This window comes from Balaenoptera acutorostrata, chromosome 4 (genome assembly GCF_949987535.1).
Source record: "Balaenoptera acutorostrata chromosome 4, mBalAcu1.1, whole genome shotgun sequence".
NCBI classification, from domain to species: Eukaryota; Metazoa; Chordata; class Mammalia; order Artiodactyla; family Balaenopteridae; genus Balaenoptera; species Balaenoptera acutorostrata.
In genome coordinates, this window is record NC_080067.1 from 89,245,706 (window position 1) to 89,262,972 (window position 17,267).

At 39.3% G+C, this 17,267-nt stretch overlaps 1 protein-coding gene across 4 annotated transcripts in view; it reads left to right on the forward strand.

The window, feature by feature from the left end:
* LSAMP (limbic system associated membrane protein) overlaps nucleotides 1–16,595 on the forward strand; it is a 657,783-nt gene extending 641,188 nt beyond the window's left edge. For 2 of the 4 annotated variants that reach the window (XM_057545177.1, XM_007181898.2), the window contains 2 exons: nucleotides 1,282–1,314; nucleotides 8,543–16,595. In XM_057545177.1, the coding sequence (XP_057401160.1) occupies nucleotides 1,282–1,314; nucleotides 8,543–8,640 (131 nt within the window). In that variant the 3' untranslated portion in view covers nucleotides 8,641–16,595. The remainder of the gene's footprint in view (nucleotides 1–1,281; nucleotides 1,315–8,542) is intronic. The other 2 variants (XM_057545178.1, XM_007181899.3) reach the window with 1 other exon arrangement.
* Nucleotides 16,596–17,267: the final 672 nt, after the last annotated feature.

The window sequence follows — 17,267 nt, forward strand, 5'->3', positions numbered from 1 at the left end:
GCTGGAATGCAGAGATGATAAACATTGATGAGGCTGGAGAGGTGAAAGGGCAGAGCCATGGGTGCCGTGCTAGGGATGTGAGCCTTTATCCTGGAAGCCATAAGAAAGCATAAACAAGTTTCAAGCAGGACAATGAGGAGACTGGATGTCCAAATCAAAAGCTTCTCTTTGGCTTGAGAGTCCAAGTCACTTAGTAAAAGCATGCCACTCAGGGATGCAGGGCTACATCCTGTTCTTCAAAGAGAAGAAAATCCCTATCCAACAGCCATGGTTTGGGCTCCTATATCTGAGCAGTCGTTCAGCTGGTCCTGAGATTCAAAGTATCCTATGGAAATTTTCCGTATTTTCTCCTAAAGATCTAAGTACTGTGGTTTAATTGATAAGGATACTTAAAAGGGAATGCAAGTATTTGACCTATAGAAGCTCTTCCAACCCTGAGATTTATTTATACACTCGACAAATATTTATTGAATACCTGCTGCATGCCGGGCTCTTATCTAGGCCCCAGGGATACAATGGTTGACAAGGCATGCACTGTTGCTGCCTTCATGGCGCATATGTTCTAACAGAGGAGATAAACTCTGAACAAGCAAATAAGTAAGTGTATGACATGATGCCAAGTAGTGAGCGGTGCTCTTAATATTAGTAAATCAGGGTAAAATAATAGGAAGTAACAGAGGATACCATTTTTGAGAAGGTGATGAGAGAAATCCTTCCTGAGTTGTTGACATTTCAGCAGAAATCTGAATGAAGTGACTGAGTAGGCCAGGCAGAGGTCTGGGGAGGAACACTTCTAGCAGATGAAACAGCAAGTGCAAAGGTTTGAAAGTTGGAATGGATTTAGTGTATTAGAAGAAAAGGAAGAAAGGCAAAGGAAGAAAGGCAATTGGCTTGAGTAAAGCAAACCAGGAGCAAAATGGTAGAATGGGGTCAGGGGACCAGACACATGCTATCATTCCCCTAAATTGCAGTCAAGTGCACTTTTACATGCCATACTCAGAGTTCTTGTACTTGTCTGCGCACATCACACGTTACATCAAGTGTTCGTAGTTGCAAATTGTTTTTGCCACCTCCAACTGCACAACATTTGTTCCAACAAAACAATCTCTTTCCGTGTGCCTTTCTTTCCATCTCTACCCATATATGTTCCTCTGAGAGTGTTCTTCCCACCCTTCCTCTCATGCTCCTTTCAGTGGAGAGTACCAGACTACCTTTGTGCTTATTCTCAATTGATACAGAACTTTTTACCTGTTTTTGTTTTGCTAAATGTTTCCTTTTTAGAAATTGGCACCACCGTGCACTTCAAGCAAAAAGGTATGGTTCTTATTTCTGATTACCTTCTGTTTGTTAAAATTAAGATTCTACAGCAATGCATTGGGACCTTATACACTTTATTTCATTTCAATAATCTGTGATAATAATTTCCATAACACATTCGCTACTATTTTTCCCAAATTGTGAACTTTCTCATTTGCAAAAAATAGCCCCTGATCCAACCCATGACCCCAATATTGCTTTTGACAGCTATTCATTTTTAAATCTCTGGAACTGAGCAAGTTATTCCCCCTCCCACTTTCCTTAAGTGCCCATGGTTAATTCTTGCAGAGCTGCACTTTGGGAAATGTTCACTGCCCAATGACAGGGCTTTCAGAAGAGACAGAGAGTCTACCTTACCATCCCTTGTTGGCTGTTCAAGTAGATACATTGCTAAAGGAGATAGAGCAGGGTCTCCTAAAATGAAGCACTTGAGCATTTAATATCCCCTCCTGCCTGAGCGTGCTCCCAGGTCTACATATACCCTCACCCTGCTACACTATACCCGGGCTGCTGGGATATCCCGGGATTTTGTGCCCTCCAACTGCCCCACATAACTTCGTCAGCCATGTGGCATATAAGTTATATACTTTCCCCTACAAAGACAGTGCAATCAGTTCAGAGCTTCAGGATATGGACCCTAGGATTCAAACAATTTGCCAATTCTGAGGTGTCATCTTCACAAAGCCAACAGAAATCCCTAACAGTGTCTGTCCCCAGACCAGAGTCATGGAAAAATCTGTTTAGCAGACACCACCCTCCATAAATCTTCATGGCCACCCACTTGGATTGGTAATTGTCTCCGATGAAGATGTCTTCTCTGAGTTTCAAAGGGGATGAGACTACCAAGATCATTCTCAATAGTGAGAACCTATTCTTGTGGTACTTAGAGCCTACCAGTGAAAAGCCTCAGAGATTGTGGACACTTTGTTGGTTACACCCAGGAAAGGGCCAGTACCTTGTTTATGACCAGTGCTAGCAAGTCCTCACAGAATGCAGCAGGGAAGAGGTGACCAAAAATATGTACATAGGACCAAGATTATTTGGGGCAAGAAGTATAAACTACCATTCTCTTCAGCCCTTCTTCCCTCTCCAATGCCATGATTATCAATTACATTTGAATCTTAAGTAGCTGGTGTTAGTAGAACATAGTGATACCACAGAGCTTTGGTGTGGAGGGGGAAATAGGGCATAGGATTTTTTTTTTTCAAAGACCAACGAGAAAAATTCCTCGTGTCATTCAAAGAAATTCTAAGTAATGGCCTAAAATTTCAAAATTTTGCAAGTCAAAATATTTGATGCTGTTTTGATGGGAAAAATATGATAATCCAACTTCACTGTGAGAATACTTCAGCCTTACCCAAGACTCACTTTATAGAAAGAGGAACTAATGCATAAAGAATTATGGAGAAGGAACCCAAATTTAATTCTAAGACACACGGGTCAAAGAAAATATCAATATCTCCACTCTTCCAATCTGCTCCAGCCTGGAAATTATAGGCTGTCATCCTCAGTGGATTCATTCACGCAGAGAAAGCTGTACTGGCGGAAAGTGGAAAGCAGGTGGCGCCAAAGTCAGGCTTTTTCCCTTTAAACATGGCTCCCAGGACACTGAGGGGGAGTCAGTCTGGGCATCTAGATACTGAGACATTGAGGAGATTATTTTTCTCCTTTGCTTAACAATTGTTTTGTATATCGTTTATATTTTTGTTTTATTTTTAGTCACTCAGTCAATCCTTAGTAATTCTAAGAAGAATTCAAACTTAAACTCATCGGGCCCTTCTTCTTTTCTTGTATGGCTGAACTATGTACAGGAATAAAATTATGAATGACCTGGATACCTTAGTGGCTGGAAGGAATGCCCGGTGATCACTGAGGGTGTGGTTAATGATTATTTTGAATAAATCTGGTCCCAAATCCTGGAAAAGGGCTCAAAGTATTCAGGAGAAGCAACAGAAATATTGGCCACATTGAATCACAAAGTGTCTCCAAGCACACGCTCTCTAAAGCAGGTGCTGAAAAATCACCTTGTCCTTTCATTGAGATTTTACTGAAAGATAAATCAGTTGGCTTAGCATCCTGCATCAGATTTGTAGGGTAAAGACTTGCCCCCAAATTCTCAGATCCCGAAATTTCAGGATGTTTTATCAATCTTGCCCTTAATCACAAATTCCCTTTGATAAGCATTGTCATGGCAAAGTGTGGTCCGGCTTCGCCCCTGATACAGAGTCTCACCTATCATCCTGTCCTGGGGCTGAGAACCTTGACCTGGTGTGTTGACTCAAGATTCCCAATCCTGTGGCAGCTAAATTTCGCACCTTCAGGTCAAACATTGAAAGCCTTGACCCAGTTCAAAAACCAATGCCTTTGATTCAGGTATTTCATGCCTTTCTGTAACCCAGACTTCTAGAGTTAATAACAATAATGATAATGCTACCGCTTATTGAATGTTTACTAGATAAACACATATACACATATAGGATGTGGCTAAATACCAAGATATGATTTTTGTCCGTTATATGAAAAACATGTAGCAATTTTTGAATTGTGGTTCTTTTTGCGCATCTATTCTTAAGGATAATTTATGTCTGCAAACTCTTGCTTTCATTATATCTGTCAGTATTTAAAAGCACTTGCTGAGTATGGCCATCTGGCATGGGAAATAAGATTTATTATTTGCATTTCCACAAATAAGCAGAAATTTCATAACTATGAACGAAAACATAATTAATGATTTTGCTGATTATTCTTCCCTGAAATAGCCATTAACTGAAGTAGTCTCCTATGCAGCCATATACATGTCTGTAATTGCACACACATTTGTGTTGATTCCACAACTATCACCCGTTTACCCTTGTACTTTTTCAAGCCAGTTATTTTTTCTCAAAACCAATTATGAAAAGAGGAAGTCATATAAGCACATCAAATAGCTATATAAGAGCACTTAATAAATAATAATTGATAGAGATGAAAATATCTTTAACAGATGCACAAAATATATTTCAAATATGTAATAATAATTTTATTAGAGATAAAATTAAAGATTATTAACACAGTTGTACTGGGATTCCCTATGTATAACATAGAATAGCATGTGAAAGTAACAATGAATTCTCAATTATGTGTATTAAAAGACCTATAACATGTGTGTATATCATATGTGTATATATGAGTATGCGTGTAACAAATATACTTCTCTTGGTATCTGCATATATATGTGTGTACATACATTAGCAAGAACGTTATATATGAAATGTTTATCTAGGTTCATATATGCATATATCATATTTTTCAATGATGGCATTTTTGTTTTTCAAATATTTACTACCCTTCAAATAAAATGGTAACACTAGACTTTTCAGACTCCCCCAGGTACCACTCAACTCCAAGATGTCTGAAAGATAATCTAGCCTGTCCCAGCACTAAAAATGAGATTAAGAAAATAGGCAGAATTGAGTCTTTCTGAAAACTGTCTGTTTTCATACTATCCCTAGGGCAAAACAAAAATCATTCTTGCTTAACCCTGTATGGCCTCAATTTGTGTGTAGACTTTGTTTTGGAAGCATCACTGACACACTAATCCAAACAATTGTGCCACAGAGCTCATGACATCTAAAGTCTAAAGAGGAATTAAAATGATAGGGAAACACATTGCCATCAGGCCAGAAGCCCTGGGGAGATACTGTTAAAGGAGCTGAAAGGTCCCAAAAGGCCAGAAAGAATGGGGTTGTGGGGGGAGGTGAATTAGGAAGAACATTGGGCTAAGACTCAGAACACTAGGGCCTGGTCAACAATTACTAATCAGGTGCTTTGTGCAGGATGTAAAATCTTCCTGAACCTTAATTCCTCATGAAAAGCATGAACCTGAAGGTAGCTACAGTGCCTTTTATTAATATGATCCTACAGCCATTCAGAAAAATTAAACAATTGATTGAATATTTACATTGTTTATTCTGTGTGTCCATAGCTCAACATATAATAACACTCATTTTATCCTGTAACTATGCTGTTCAAACTTTGGATATATTCATATTTTTATATTAGGGGATATTTTTAATATTCTCAAGAAGGCATTCTAGTAAAAAAATCTTCTAATGAAAATCATTTTTTCAAAGATAATGGATGCCTTCCTGTTGTGTTGTTTGTTCTGGGCTACTGTTTTAAACAAACCCAGATTTTATTTGCAGAACGTTTGACAAGAGAGTCACCAGCACCCCTTCACTGTGTAGCCTCACTGTGCAGTGGTGACAGGCAAAGTCTCTTGGAGCCAGCCGCCTGGGGGATCCCCAGCTCCTCTGCTTACTAGCTGTGTAAACTCGTGCGATGGATTTAACCTCTCTGTGCCTCCTTTATCTCACTGTAAAACAGGGTTCACTAGAGTACCCGCCTCATAACATGCTTGTGTGCTTGTATTTGTAAAGCATTTATAGCAGTACTTGTAGGAAGTGCTACATAATTGTTCCTTGGTTGTATTTGGTTGTTGTTGTTCCTATTATTATTTACATAAACCATAGATAGGAAAACATTTTTGAGTTCAACATTTTCGATGTTATTTTACATCTGATCTGGTATGTTTGTAGACAATTTTGGAAACATTTACATACCAGAGAATGCTTCCATTGCATTTTCAAACCATCATAGGTTTAAACACACACACACACACACACACACTCATTCACACGTATTGATCTCCATATGTGCCCTCAAAACTTCCAAGTGACACATAATTACAGTGACACCAATTTCTCTTTTGAATGTCATTGTCTAAGCATACAGTCTTTTTTAAAAATTTATTTTAATTTTTTTTAACATCTTTACTGGAGTATAATTGCTTTACAATGGTGTGTTAGTTTCTGCTGTATGACAAAGTGAATCAGCTATACGTATACATATATCCCCATATCTCCTCGCTCTTGCATCTCCCTCCCACCCTCCCTAACCCACCCCTCTAGGTGGTCATGAAGCATCAAGCTGCTCTCCCTGTGCTATGCGGCTGCTTCCCACTAGCTATCTATTTTACATTTGGTAGTGTATATATGTCCATGCCACTCTCTCACTTCATCCCAGCTTACCCTTCCCCCTCCCCATGTCCTCAAGTCCATTCTCTACATCTGTGTCTTTATTCCTGTCCTGCCCCTAGGTTCTTCAGAATCTTTTTTTTTTTTTTTAGATTCCATATATATGTGTTAGCATACGGTATTTGTTTTTCTCTTTCTGACTTACTTCACTCTGTATGACAGTCGCTAGGTCCATCCACCTCACTACAAATAATTTCATTTCTTTTTATGGCTGAGTAATATTCCATTGTATATATGTGCCACATCTTCTTTATCTGTTCCTCTGTCAATGGACACTTAGCTTGCTTCCATGTCTTGGTTATTGTAAATAGAGCTGCAATGAACATTGTAGTACATGTATCTTTTTGAATTATGGTTTTCTCAGGGTATATGCCTAGTAGTGGGATTGCTGGGTCGTATGGTAGTTCTATTTTTAGTTTTTTAAGGAACCTCCATACTGTTCTCCACAGTGGCTGTATTAATTTACATTCCCACCAACAGTGCAAGAGGGTTCCCTTTTCTCCACACCCTCTCCAGCATTTATTGTTTGTAGATTTTTTGATGATGGCCATTCTGACCGGTGTGAGATGATATCTCATTGTAGTTTTGATTTGCATTTCTCTAATGATTAATGATGTTGAGCATTCTTTCATGTGTTTGTTGGCAATCTGTGTATCTTCTTTGGAGAAATGTCTATTTAAGTCTTCTGCCCACTTTTGGATTGGGTTGTTTGTTTTTTTGATATTGAGCTGCATAAGCTGCTTGTATAATTTGGAGATTAATCCTTTGTCAGTTGCTTTGTTTGCAAATATTTTCTCCCATTCTGAGGGTTATCTTTTTGTCTTGTTTATGGTTTCCTTTGCTGTGCAAAAGCTTTTAAGTTTCATTAGGTTCCATTTGTTTATTTTTGTTTTTATTTCCATTTCTCTAGGAGGTGGGTCAAAAAGGATCTTGCTGTGATTTATGTCATAGAGTGTTCTGCCTGTGTTTTCCTCTAAGAGTTTTATAGTGTCTGACCTTACATTTAGGTCTTTAATCCATTTTGAGTTTATTTTTGTGTATGGTGTTAGGGAGTTTTCTAATTTCATTCTTTTACGTGTAGTTTTCCCAGCACCACTTATTGAAGAGGCTGTCTTTTCTCCATTGTATATTCTTGCCTCCTTTATCAAAGATAAGGTGACCATATGTGCATGGGTTTACCTCTGGTAAGCATACAGTCTTAAATTCAAAAGTCTTTGGTGTGAAAAATACTACTATTTTTCTCTTGTAATGAACCTAAATGAACAGAACTATATAAAAGGAGAAAATGCAACAGGCAAAGCATAGGGGACAAGCTCTTCAGACCTACATTTACCGCTTCAATTCTCTTTGTGTCAGCACACAAATCCCTTCCCCACTTTCCTCTCCATTCCTACACCCACATCCTCCAAATCGTGTCCACATTGGGAAAACTCAGGTGGCACTGGGAAACCCACAGACAGCCCCTCCAGGATGAATTCTGGGCAAGTTCAAGCCTCAGTTCTGCTTCTGGTTTGGACCTGCCTTGCTAGGCTTTTTTGTTTTTGTTGTTATTGTCTTTAGTTTTTATTTTTAAAGTGTCAAACGAAGACTTTGAACCAGATGATCCCCTGCTGCTGCTTAAGATTCCACAATGAGATGACTTATTTTCTGCCTTGCAGCTAAGGTGCCACCCAGCCATAAATGTTACTTTGAAACAATTCCCCTCCCCATTAACAAATAAATAATTACTGCTTTCCCCCCCCACCCCCGAGAAAGGAGAAAGTCACAGATTGGTTCCATGTTTATTGATGGAGATGCTGTGGTGAATCAGCTGCAGGAGCCCGTCTCTGGCTGCTGAAGGACCCTCACCAGAGCTTGGAATCTTAACAAGTGCTGGCATCGCCGTGCTGTGCAGAGCAGGGCGTGCAGGATGAAGTTGGGCAAAGAGGAGACCACTCCTCCATCACACAAGATACCCCTTAAAATACTTATAGCTCAAGGAGAAGGACTTAGAAAAGATCGTGAGCCCTTCTTGGCCTGCATATAAGTGCCCTGACTTTGAGTTGCTGGTACATGACCCAGTCTTACCTCTGACACAGTCAGCTGTGAGCTGTGACATAGAGTGGGCCAGATGTAACTCTTCTCTTTTCTCTCTCTCTTTTGCACTGCAGGACCTGGGTCGGTGAGAGGAATAAACGGATCCATCAGTCTGGCCGTACCACTGTGGCTGCTGGCAGCATCTCTGCTCTGCCTTCTCAGCAAATGTTAACAGAATAAAAGTTTAAAAATAATTAAAAAAAAAACAACACACAAAAATGCGTCACACAGGATACAGAGCGAGAGAGAGAGAGAGAGAGAGCGAGATGGGGGGAGACCGTTTATTTCACAACTTTTGTGTGTTTATAAATGAAAGGGAAAATAAGAAAACGAAGAAGAAAATACAACATTTAAAACAATTTTAAAGTCCATCAATAAAAATTGACGTATAATTCAGGGTGGGAAAAGTTCTACCAAGAAATGTGTATATCTAAGCAAATGTATACTGTGTAAAGACTCCATCGTGGTAAAGAGATCCAATGTTGTAAAAATAAGACAAGTGAAGAAGTACCAGATGGATATTAACCCTCCACCACCACACACACACACACACACACACACATGCACACACACACTTTATCCTTCCTTCATCTTTTTTCATTTGTGGGGAAAGAAAAAATACAATCTTGCAGGGCTTGCCTTTGGTGTTTATATTTCCATCAACGTTTTATTCTGATTTTTATTTGAGCTGACTCATAGCCATTCAGACTATCAATGGAGTCCTGCCTTGAGCCTTACCTGGCTTTCCTGTCTCCACTCTCTCTCCAACTTTTAAGACCATCTCCTTTCCCTCCAGTGTGTTCTATCTCCCCCACAGCTGTCCGGAATATGCCCCCTTTATCCTCCCCCCGCCGCTTCCCTTCACTCGCCCCTACCCCCCCCCCCCAGCACTAGTCACGCCGCAGATGCTAGGAAGTGCCGTTTTAATTCTCTCCACTGCGCGCGCGTGCTGTCTCTCGCTCTCAACGTGGGTGTACGTGTGTGTGAGCGTGTGTGCCTCTCTCTAAAGCATGCCGAGGGAATGGTCCATGTGTACATAGACTCATTGTGCAGTAGATGCTGTCCCTCATCGTAATCTTGAGATGCGGCTGTGACAAGGGGCTGGGGCCGTGGTGGGAAGGAGGCCAGGGGCAGAGCCGCTCCCCCATCCACGGCTGTCACAGGACCTGTGTGTATCAGCCCCAAGCTGGACCCCGCCTCCGGGCAGAACCTCAACTTCCTCCCAGTGCAGTCGTCAGAACCCAGTCCAGAGTCACTCAGATTATCACTGTCAGTGAAAGTGCCTACTATTGATGGGGTGAGCCAACAGCAGAAGGAATCAGTGATGCGGATGAGGTGACCTAAGAGAGAAGGTTTACCGACTTCACTCTTGTTTCCCGCGTCTGAGGGATTCATGTATCTCCTGGCTTTTTGCAGACTTGGTCCTGCTCTGCCGCAGGAATGAGTAGCATGTGTGTGTGGAGCAAATTCCCAGAAGCAGGAAGGTCTCCAAGTGTTAAGTCCTAATGAAAGGATGATGAGCCCCGTGGAGATCCTAAGCAGCCCTGGTTTGCCCCCTCTCCAATCTTCAAATAACACTGCATTTGCCCCATGGATTTCCCTGAGCAGAGATTTTCCCTATTTCAGATAAAATACAGTGAGCGTGAGCAAGGCAGGAGAAGTACAGATGCCCAGGTCCCTACTCATATGGTAGAAATACTATCACAGCCCCAATACAAAGCACTAGCCATAACAAAAAGGAACCCCCCTCCTTGTGCTCCTTTGCAGCTCTCTGTCCTGGTGTTTTAGGCTAATACTTTATTTGGTGGCCCACATCATCTCCCTTCTCATCCATTGATGGTGTTTGCAGCACCACTGTTCATAGTATTCCATCATTATCTTAGGCCTGGCCACTAGGAACGGCATTATATTCCATCTTTCCTGCTCACTCTTGGCTTCTAGTCTCCTGAAAAAGATACAATGGGGGATATAGTGTTTAAGTTTACATCTACAAGAGTCATCTTGCCATTAACACTGAAATATGAGTTCTTGACCAGAAGAGCTGAGAAACTTGTAATCATTTAGCCAAAACTTACATACATACCACAAAGCTTGGCATCACCACCACACCAGAAGGATTTTCTTAGGAAAAGCCTTACAGAGAGATCTGGCTCTCTGTGTGTAGATATCTTTGTCAGGAAACCAACCATTGTTTTCACTTAGCAAGGAGGCATTGGAAATGGTTCAGTTAGTGAAAGGACAGAGGATTGTTATTGAGGTCATAATTGAATGTATTTGAGCAGAGCCAAATATGGTACCTCACCAAGTCTTAGAACCTGGAAAATAGCTGTTATGTGCTGTGAAACAGGAAACTTCATAACTGTAAATCAGAAAAGGAAGGATGAAAGGGAGGAAGAAAGGAAGGGAGGGAGGAAGAAACAGAAAGGGAGGGAGAAAGAAAAAGGAAAAAAGAGGGAGGATGGAAGGAAAGAGGGCAGGAAGGAAGAAAGAAAAATAAATAAATATGAAATTTATCTGAATAGATTTTCTTAATTGAAGGCTCTTTGCAATGAATCTCATCTTTGAAGGTAATGATCTCCTTGATGAGCAGTAATCTTAATCTCTTCTAGGGAATTCTGTTGTTTGTTTTAAAACCTTAGCACCAGACTTCTTTTATGATTTTGCAGTTTAGGCATGAAATAGAAGGACACGTTGGGCTTGGTGGCGGGTAAAAGTATTTGTGGCAGATCCTGACATAGGACTGACATTCTTATCCAAGATGGTAGCTACTAAAATATAGAGAAGGCGAGCCATATCCCTATGCAGCAACAATTTATTGACAATCAGGGATTTCCCTAACAGTTTAGTCTTCTTAGTGCAGGAATAAAAGCTTATCATCCTTGATGATCAATATTTCCCATATATTGAAGAGTCAGCCGCATCCTTAAGTGGAAGCTCTAGTGGAGTGCATGCTAATTTAAAGATATATAAGAAGAGAAAAGTAACAGGAGTTAATTCTGATGAGTATCAATTTCAGGAACAGATCCCCATGGCACGTCACAGAATTTAGTCATACACCTAGATTTCTTATTGTCTCTACCCTATCCTAAGGACAAGGTCTTGGCTTTATGGAAGGAGATTATCCATTGAAAGGCATGTCTTTGCCATGTCAGCACCATTTGTTCCCTGAGTTTTATTATAATGGTCCGTATATTAAACATAATTAAACATGTATTGAATATTGTGGTGTTTGCTTATATCTCTGGTAGGATCTGGGTATTTTGTCCTGTCTCCTGTTTCAGAGCAATCATTGACCCCCAGAAACCTCATAGGTTTGAGGATGTTTTTAAACAATGTGAAAAATGGAAGAAAACATAGTTTGGAGAAAGGTCAGGAAAAAGGTAGAAGCCAGAGAACTGACACCAAGAGAGTAAGTTTAAACATGGGACTTCTTGGAATTTAGTTCATCACAGTGCGATAAATCTCTTCAAGAATTTTATCCATTGGTAATCAAAGCTTGAAACCCTACAATGAAAAGAACCAACTGGTTGGAAACAGTATACTGAAAGGAGTGAAATACATCAATTAAACTGAATGGCTAATATATTTAATGTCCTTTGTATGCAGAGTGAAACTCCACCATTCATAAAATAAAATCCTTAGACCTGATTTGCACTTAACTAAAGCGGAAATGACCTTGACCAAGGGCAGTTCCTGAAGAATGAAAACTATCTTAGGTTTTACAACTGCAGAATTATATCCTCTGTGCAATTGTTCACCAGAACGTTTTGCCTTGTTGGAGGAACAGTCTTACTAGTTTTGAGACATAAAATCCCTCTGCTCTAAAAGAACTAAGGCTTAGGGAAAAGTCCTTTCATTTTCCGTTGGGAGGAATTGTCCCATTGACCTTTGCCTTCTCTTCCAAATCAGACAGACGTCACCCTTGCCCTGAGCATTTTTTTACTACATCTTCAGACAATTGGGGCTATTCATAGAGACCTTGTAAAAGTACTCGTGATTTTCATGTTCTTGGAGGACAGAAACAAAAATCTGTTTCTCCTCCAAAAAATGGACTTACCTCCTTTGCACACAAAAACTTAACTCCTCAGCATGAAACTGTTTCTGAGTTATTACCTACTAAGTTATTAGCTTCTTAACAGTTCCAGAATCATAGATTCCATCCCCAGGTTAGTTGTGGTTTGACTATTTCTGTTGGCTTGTGTCCCAGAATTTCCCATTTTGTTTTTTGCAGGTCTTGAATTATTTGTGGAAAAATAATATATATGTGTATGTATTTTTTTTAAATCTTATCTTTACAGATGCTATATTTACAATATTGTATGTATTATAAAACAAATCTAGAACAATGATTTAAACTTAAAAGGAAGAAAAGTACTGAATTGGTTTTTAAAAAAGAGCTATGCTTCATTTAGAAAGACATGGAGCTTATTTTTCTCTTCAACTTTAAAACCTTTCAGCCTGTATTTAGTCTTGGTTCCTAATAACTATCATTTTTTAATAGAAATATAAGTGCAATGCTGTACCTAACCTACAAAAACTATTAATATTTTGAAGGCAAATATTAAACACACCACAAAAATTGTTAGATAAAAACCCTGAGTTAAGAAATGCAAATCCAATTTAGGAAGGCTCCTTTACTTAAGTGTTTAAAATATTTCTTCTCCAAAGACTGCATTTGCTCCAGTGGTATAAATTTTCCAGAGCGGTTGGCATAATATCTGTAAACGTCTCACTAAAGGCAAAATGGAGTTTACATTTATGTGCATACAGTAGAAGAGAAGTAAACTATTCTCATTTGCAGCTATGTTGTTAAATGTGACCAACTGATATTCAAGAAAGAATTTGTCTTCACCCAGCAACGCACATGACTTTCCTGTTGGCAAGCAAGCTGGTGTTAATGTTAGGGGTAGGTTTAGCATTTACACCAGCGTAAATGTTTATGGATATCATGGAAAACTTATTTTAAAATCTTGATTTCCCTTCAGTGAATTTACATACTGTGTGCTGATTAATAAATTAGACACCAATCATGTGTAAATCAATGTAAATCAGTAGTTTATGTACATAATATAAACTATGTAAACTTCATTTTTCATGCAGGGCGCAAGTTCAGCTAAACCTATGAATCTGAAAGGAAAAAAAAATTAAATAAAAATAAATAAAAACCAAAGCATGTCACAGGTCAGAATGGGAAGAAGGATGACTAATTGCCCAAACATGAGGTTGTCTCAGCAAAAGGAAGCAGACCCACAGAACTGTTAAAGGTTCACATCCTGCTCAGGTCACAGTAGGCCACCTCTTTGTTCCTTCAGGACCTAAGTGGAGTTTCTCCCAACTATTGCCACAGTTTTCTCACCTGACCCCAGAGCAAGGGAAATGGAGAGACAGGAAGGACAGACTTTTAAGGGCTCATGTGTCTGTTACGTCAACTCTCATGTGTCTTCTTGTTACCTCTTACTTACCACCTAAGAAGTCTCATTTCAACAGCTCCAAGGAAAGTAAGTTACCTATACCCTGATGAGCAAAATATTATTCAGTTTTTATTTTCCATCCAACAAAGACATTGGGAGAGCTTCTTTGTCATCTCAATTCTAAGAAATTGAGGGGTGTTAAAAAATATGTTATATCCTTGAGAAATATCTTGCTAAATCACCCTAGGAAAGAGCTACTCTTGCTTAATCTGGTAGATCTATTTTCTATGTATCTATCCTGACTGTTGCAAATGAGGACAGAATCATTTTAATCGGGAGTATCTCTCTCAGGCACGTTCTCTTGAAGTCTTTTTGAAGTGTCTGTTGTGTTTAACAGAATGACATATACATGTCTTCTGCAATCTGCACAGCTTGTACATAAATAGTCATCAAAGAGATCACTACAGGGACCACATGAATTTTCTGCAAAGACTGTTATCGAAAGAAATTTAGGTCAAATTAATATTATGCTTAAAGTACACTCCTCTACCCAATATAAATGACAACTTTATAAAGTGAGGTAGGTGGAAGGTGGATTGGGAGTCAGGAGAATTGGGTCCTAGCCCTGGGTCTGTACTATAAGCAAGCCATGTGACCTTAGGTAAATTAGTTAAACTTTCTGAGTCTTGGTTTTCTCATCCGGAAAGTGAGAAATTTGAATGACATCTCTAAAACTTCTGTCTTCTCTAAATTCTCTGATTCTGAATAAGAATTTAATCCTCCTGTAGCGCTGTGCCCACCTCATCATTCTAAGCAGCTATTTGTTGTCTCTGGTTTGATCACTTTGATCTAGTTTGATCTTCACTTCTCAGAACCATCATGCCAACATCTCCATCTCAAAAGCCAAAACTTTCTAGAATACAGGGTCCCCGGACTTGTTGTATAATTCTCTTCTGATCAAAACTTCTTAACAATGTAGAGAAGGGACACATTCAAATTATACTGCTGGCATTGAGAGAGCTGGAGTTGTTTCCTTAGTCAAAATATTATAAAATCTAACTGTTGAACTATATTCTAATAATCTTTCATAGGGAGAAAATAGCCAGATTAGGTATTAGGCATGTAATAAGTGAGGAAGTTGTGCATGTGAAGGGAAACAGTTTTTTCTCATCCTGGGCCAAGTGCCTCATGATAGTAAATGGTTGTCCTTGAAAACTCTTTGCTTGTGCTGGTGGCCATAAGCATGTGGTCCCAGGCAGATTCAAAGGCTGTTCTATGAGGAACGGACAAGATAATATATTTTGTTTTGGAAGGAACTTCTCATGGCATAAGTGTCCCTAAACTTGACTTATAGGCTATGTAGTCAAGTAAATGGATGGAGAGAAAACAAACCTCATTTTCAGAAAGTACAAGTCAGGACCATTTTAAAAAGACAAGTTGAAAATAGGACAAAAATAAACACATTTTAGCAGGTTATAGAGCTGAATATAGTAAGAGTTGTGAAGGCCAAAATCAAATGTGAAAGTTAAGTACTCTGAGCAGAGCATAAGTAGAGAGGATGGTTTCTCAGACGATTAATGAGGAATTATTACCGTGTGCCATGTTCTGGATGGATTGAGCACAGCTGCACTTGTCTTGACCCAACAAAGTATAGCCCCACGCTATCCTAGATGCTCAACTTAGCATCTGTCCAATGGTAGCTTTCCATTCATCGCTTAAGAGGACAGAAAGAATCCGAGTCTCCTGTGCACTGAAAAGCAGGGATTATTCATAACTTCCCAGCATCAGTATCACTTTATATAGATAAGGATTTACAATGTGCTTAGAGTATGTATGAAACTCTCTTTAAGTGGGAAAATGACCTGCCCGTGAGACAACTCCCCATTTCCAGGGTGATTTCGGAGGTGCCTCTTTTTGAGTCATGCTCCTGGGCAACTCCCACATCTATGTTCTTCTCTGCACAAGCCCTCTCTATATACAGCCAGGCACAGAGTAAAAATCTGCTTCTTGCAAACGAAGAAAACCCTTGGAACCACTAGCTTCCTGGCATGCGGCAGTAATTCTAAGCTATCTGGAGCCTTGTTTGTTTTTTAAACTCACTTCCCTGAGTCTTTGCTCTTTACCAGAGAATGTTAAAGGTTCATCCTGGTGAATTACAACCAAGTTCTGCTCCCTAAGTGTTTACTGGGAGTGGGAGAAGGGTAAAGTGAGGAAATTACAGAAGGAGAGAAGCATGGGAGAAAACCTCCAGCTTCCTTCCCCTTCCACCTTCCTTCTCACTGCTCTATTGACGGGTGTATAAATCCTGCTCTTGGTTAGAATTCTCCTTATTAACAGTGTTATATACATATAAATATATATATATGAATATATTCCTTTTTTCATCCCTCTAGACATAAACAAAACTTTCCTTGATGACAAAAACTCATGGCCATTTTTTTGTTTGGGTTTTTTGTTGTTCAAGGCTTTTTTATATTTGTTTATTGGGTGGATTTTTTTCCCCCTGGATACTAGCTCTGTGAAGGAAAATAAAAAGCGTAGTGTGTGTTAAAAAAAAAAATTAAAATTAAAAAAAGCTTTTTTCCTTTTCTTTTTAAATGTATTTAAATTCTGTTTCTCTGTTCTGTTACTTTACACTTATGAATGCTCTGCTCTTCTGTGATCTTAAAACAAAATGAAATAAACGTGAAAAGGAGATGTGTCTCCATTGACCTGAGTCAGTGATCTCGTGGTTGACTGCACTGCTTCTTGGAAGTTTTTCATGAATAAGATAGGAAATGAAGCCAATGATAATGAAAACTATGTGAAGAAGGGGTGGACCACACACTGAAGAATCATTTGCAGGCACTCTATCAATGTCTCTTCTATCACAGAAGGTAAAGTGGTATTTACAGTAATTGTCTTCATCTAAGCAAAGAGAGTGTCTGAAAGTTGTTTCTTTTTCTCCCTCAAGAACTCATAAGAAATAAGCAGAAATTACCATTGAAAAGTTACAGATAAAGCATTAAGAATTTTTGATTGTTAGACTTGAGAGAGACCTTAGGACATGATACCAAAAATCATTAGAGAGTATATCTCCGTAATAGGGGTTATCTTTAAGGTTGAGTTTTAATAAGTTCCAACCTGATAGCAGTAGGAGGAAATAAATTACCTTCTAAAGCCACTTTTTTTTTTTAACTTATTCAATAAGCAGTTTGTTCTCTATTCTTGCTGAGAGCTGTTACCTTCACAACATGTTTTCAGAATCTCTATAGAATCCCTATAGCATTGCAAAGGACAGACAGGACATGGCAGGAGGAAATGAGACATAAGCAATCCGAAGAGTTGAGGTTGACTAATTGTGCATCAGAGGTGATCGGGAGGGTCTGAAGTTTGACTCTGAGATGCC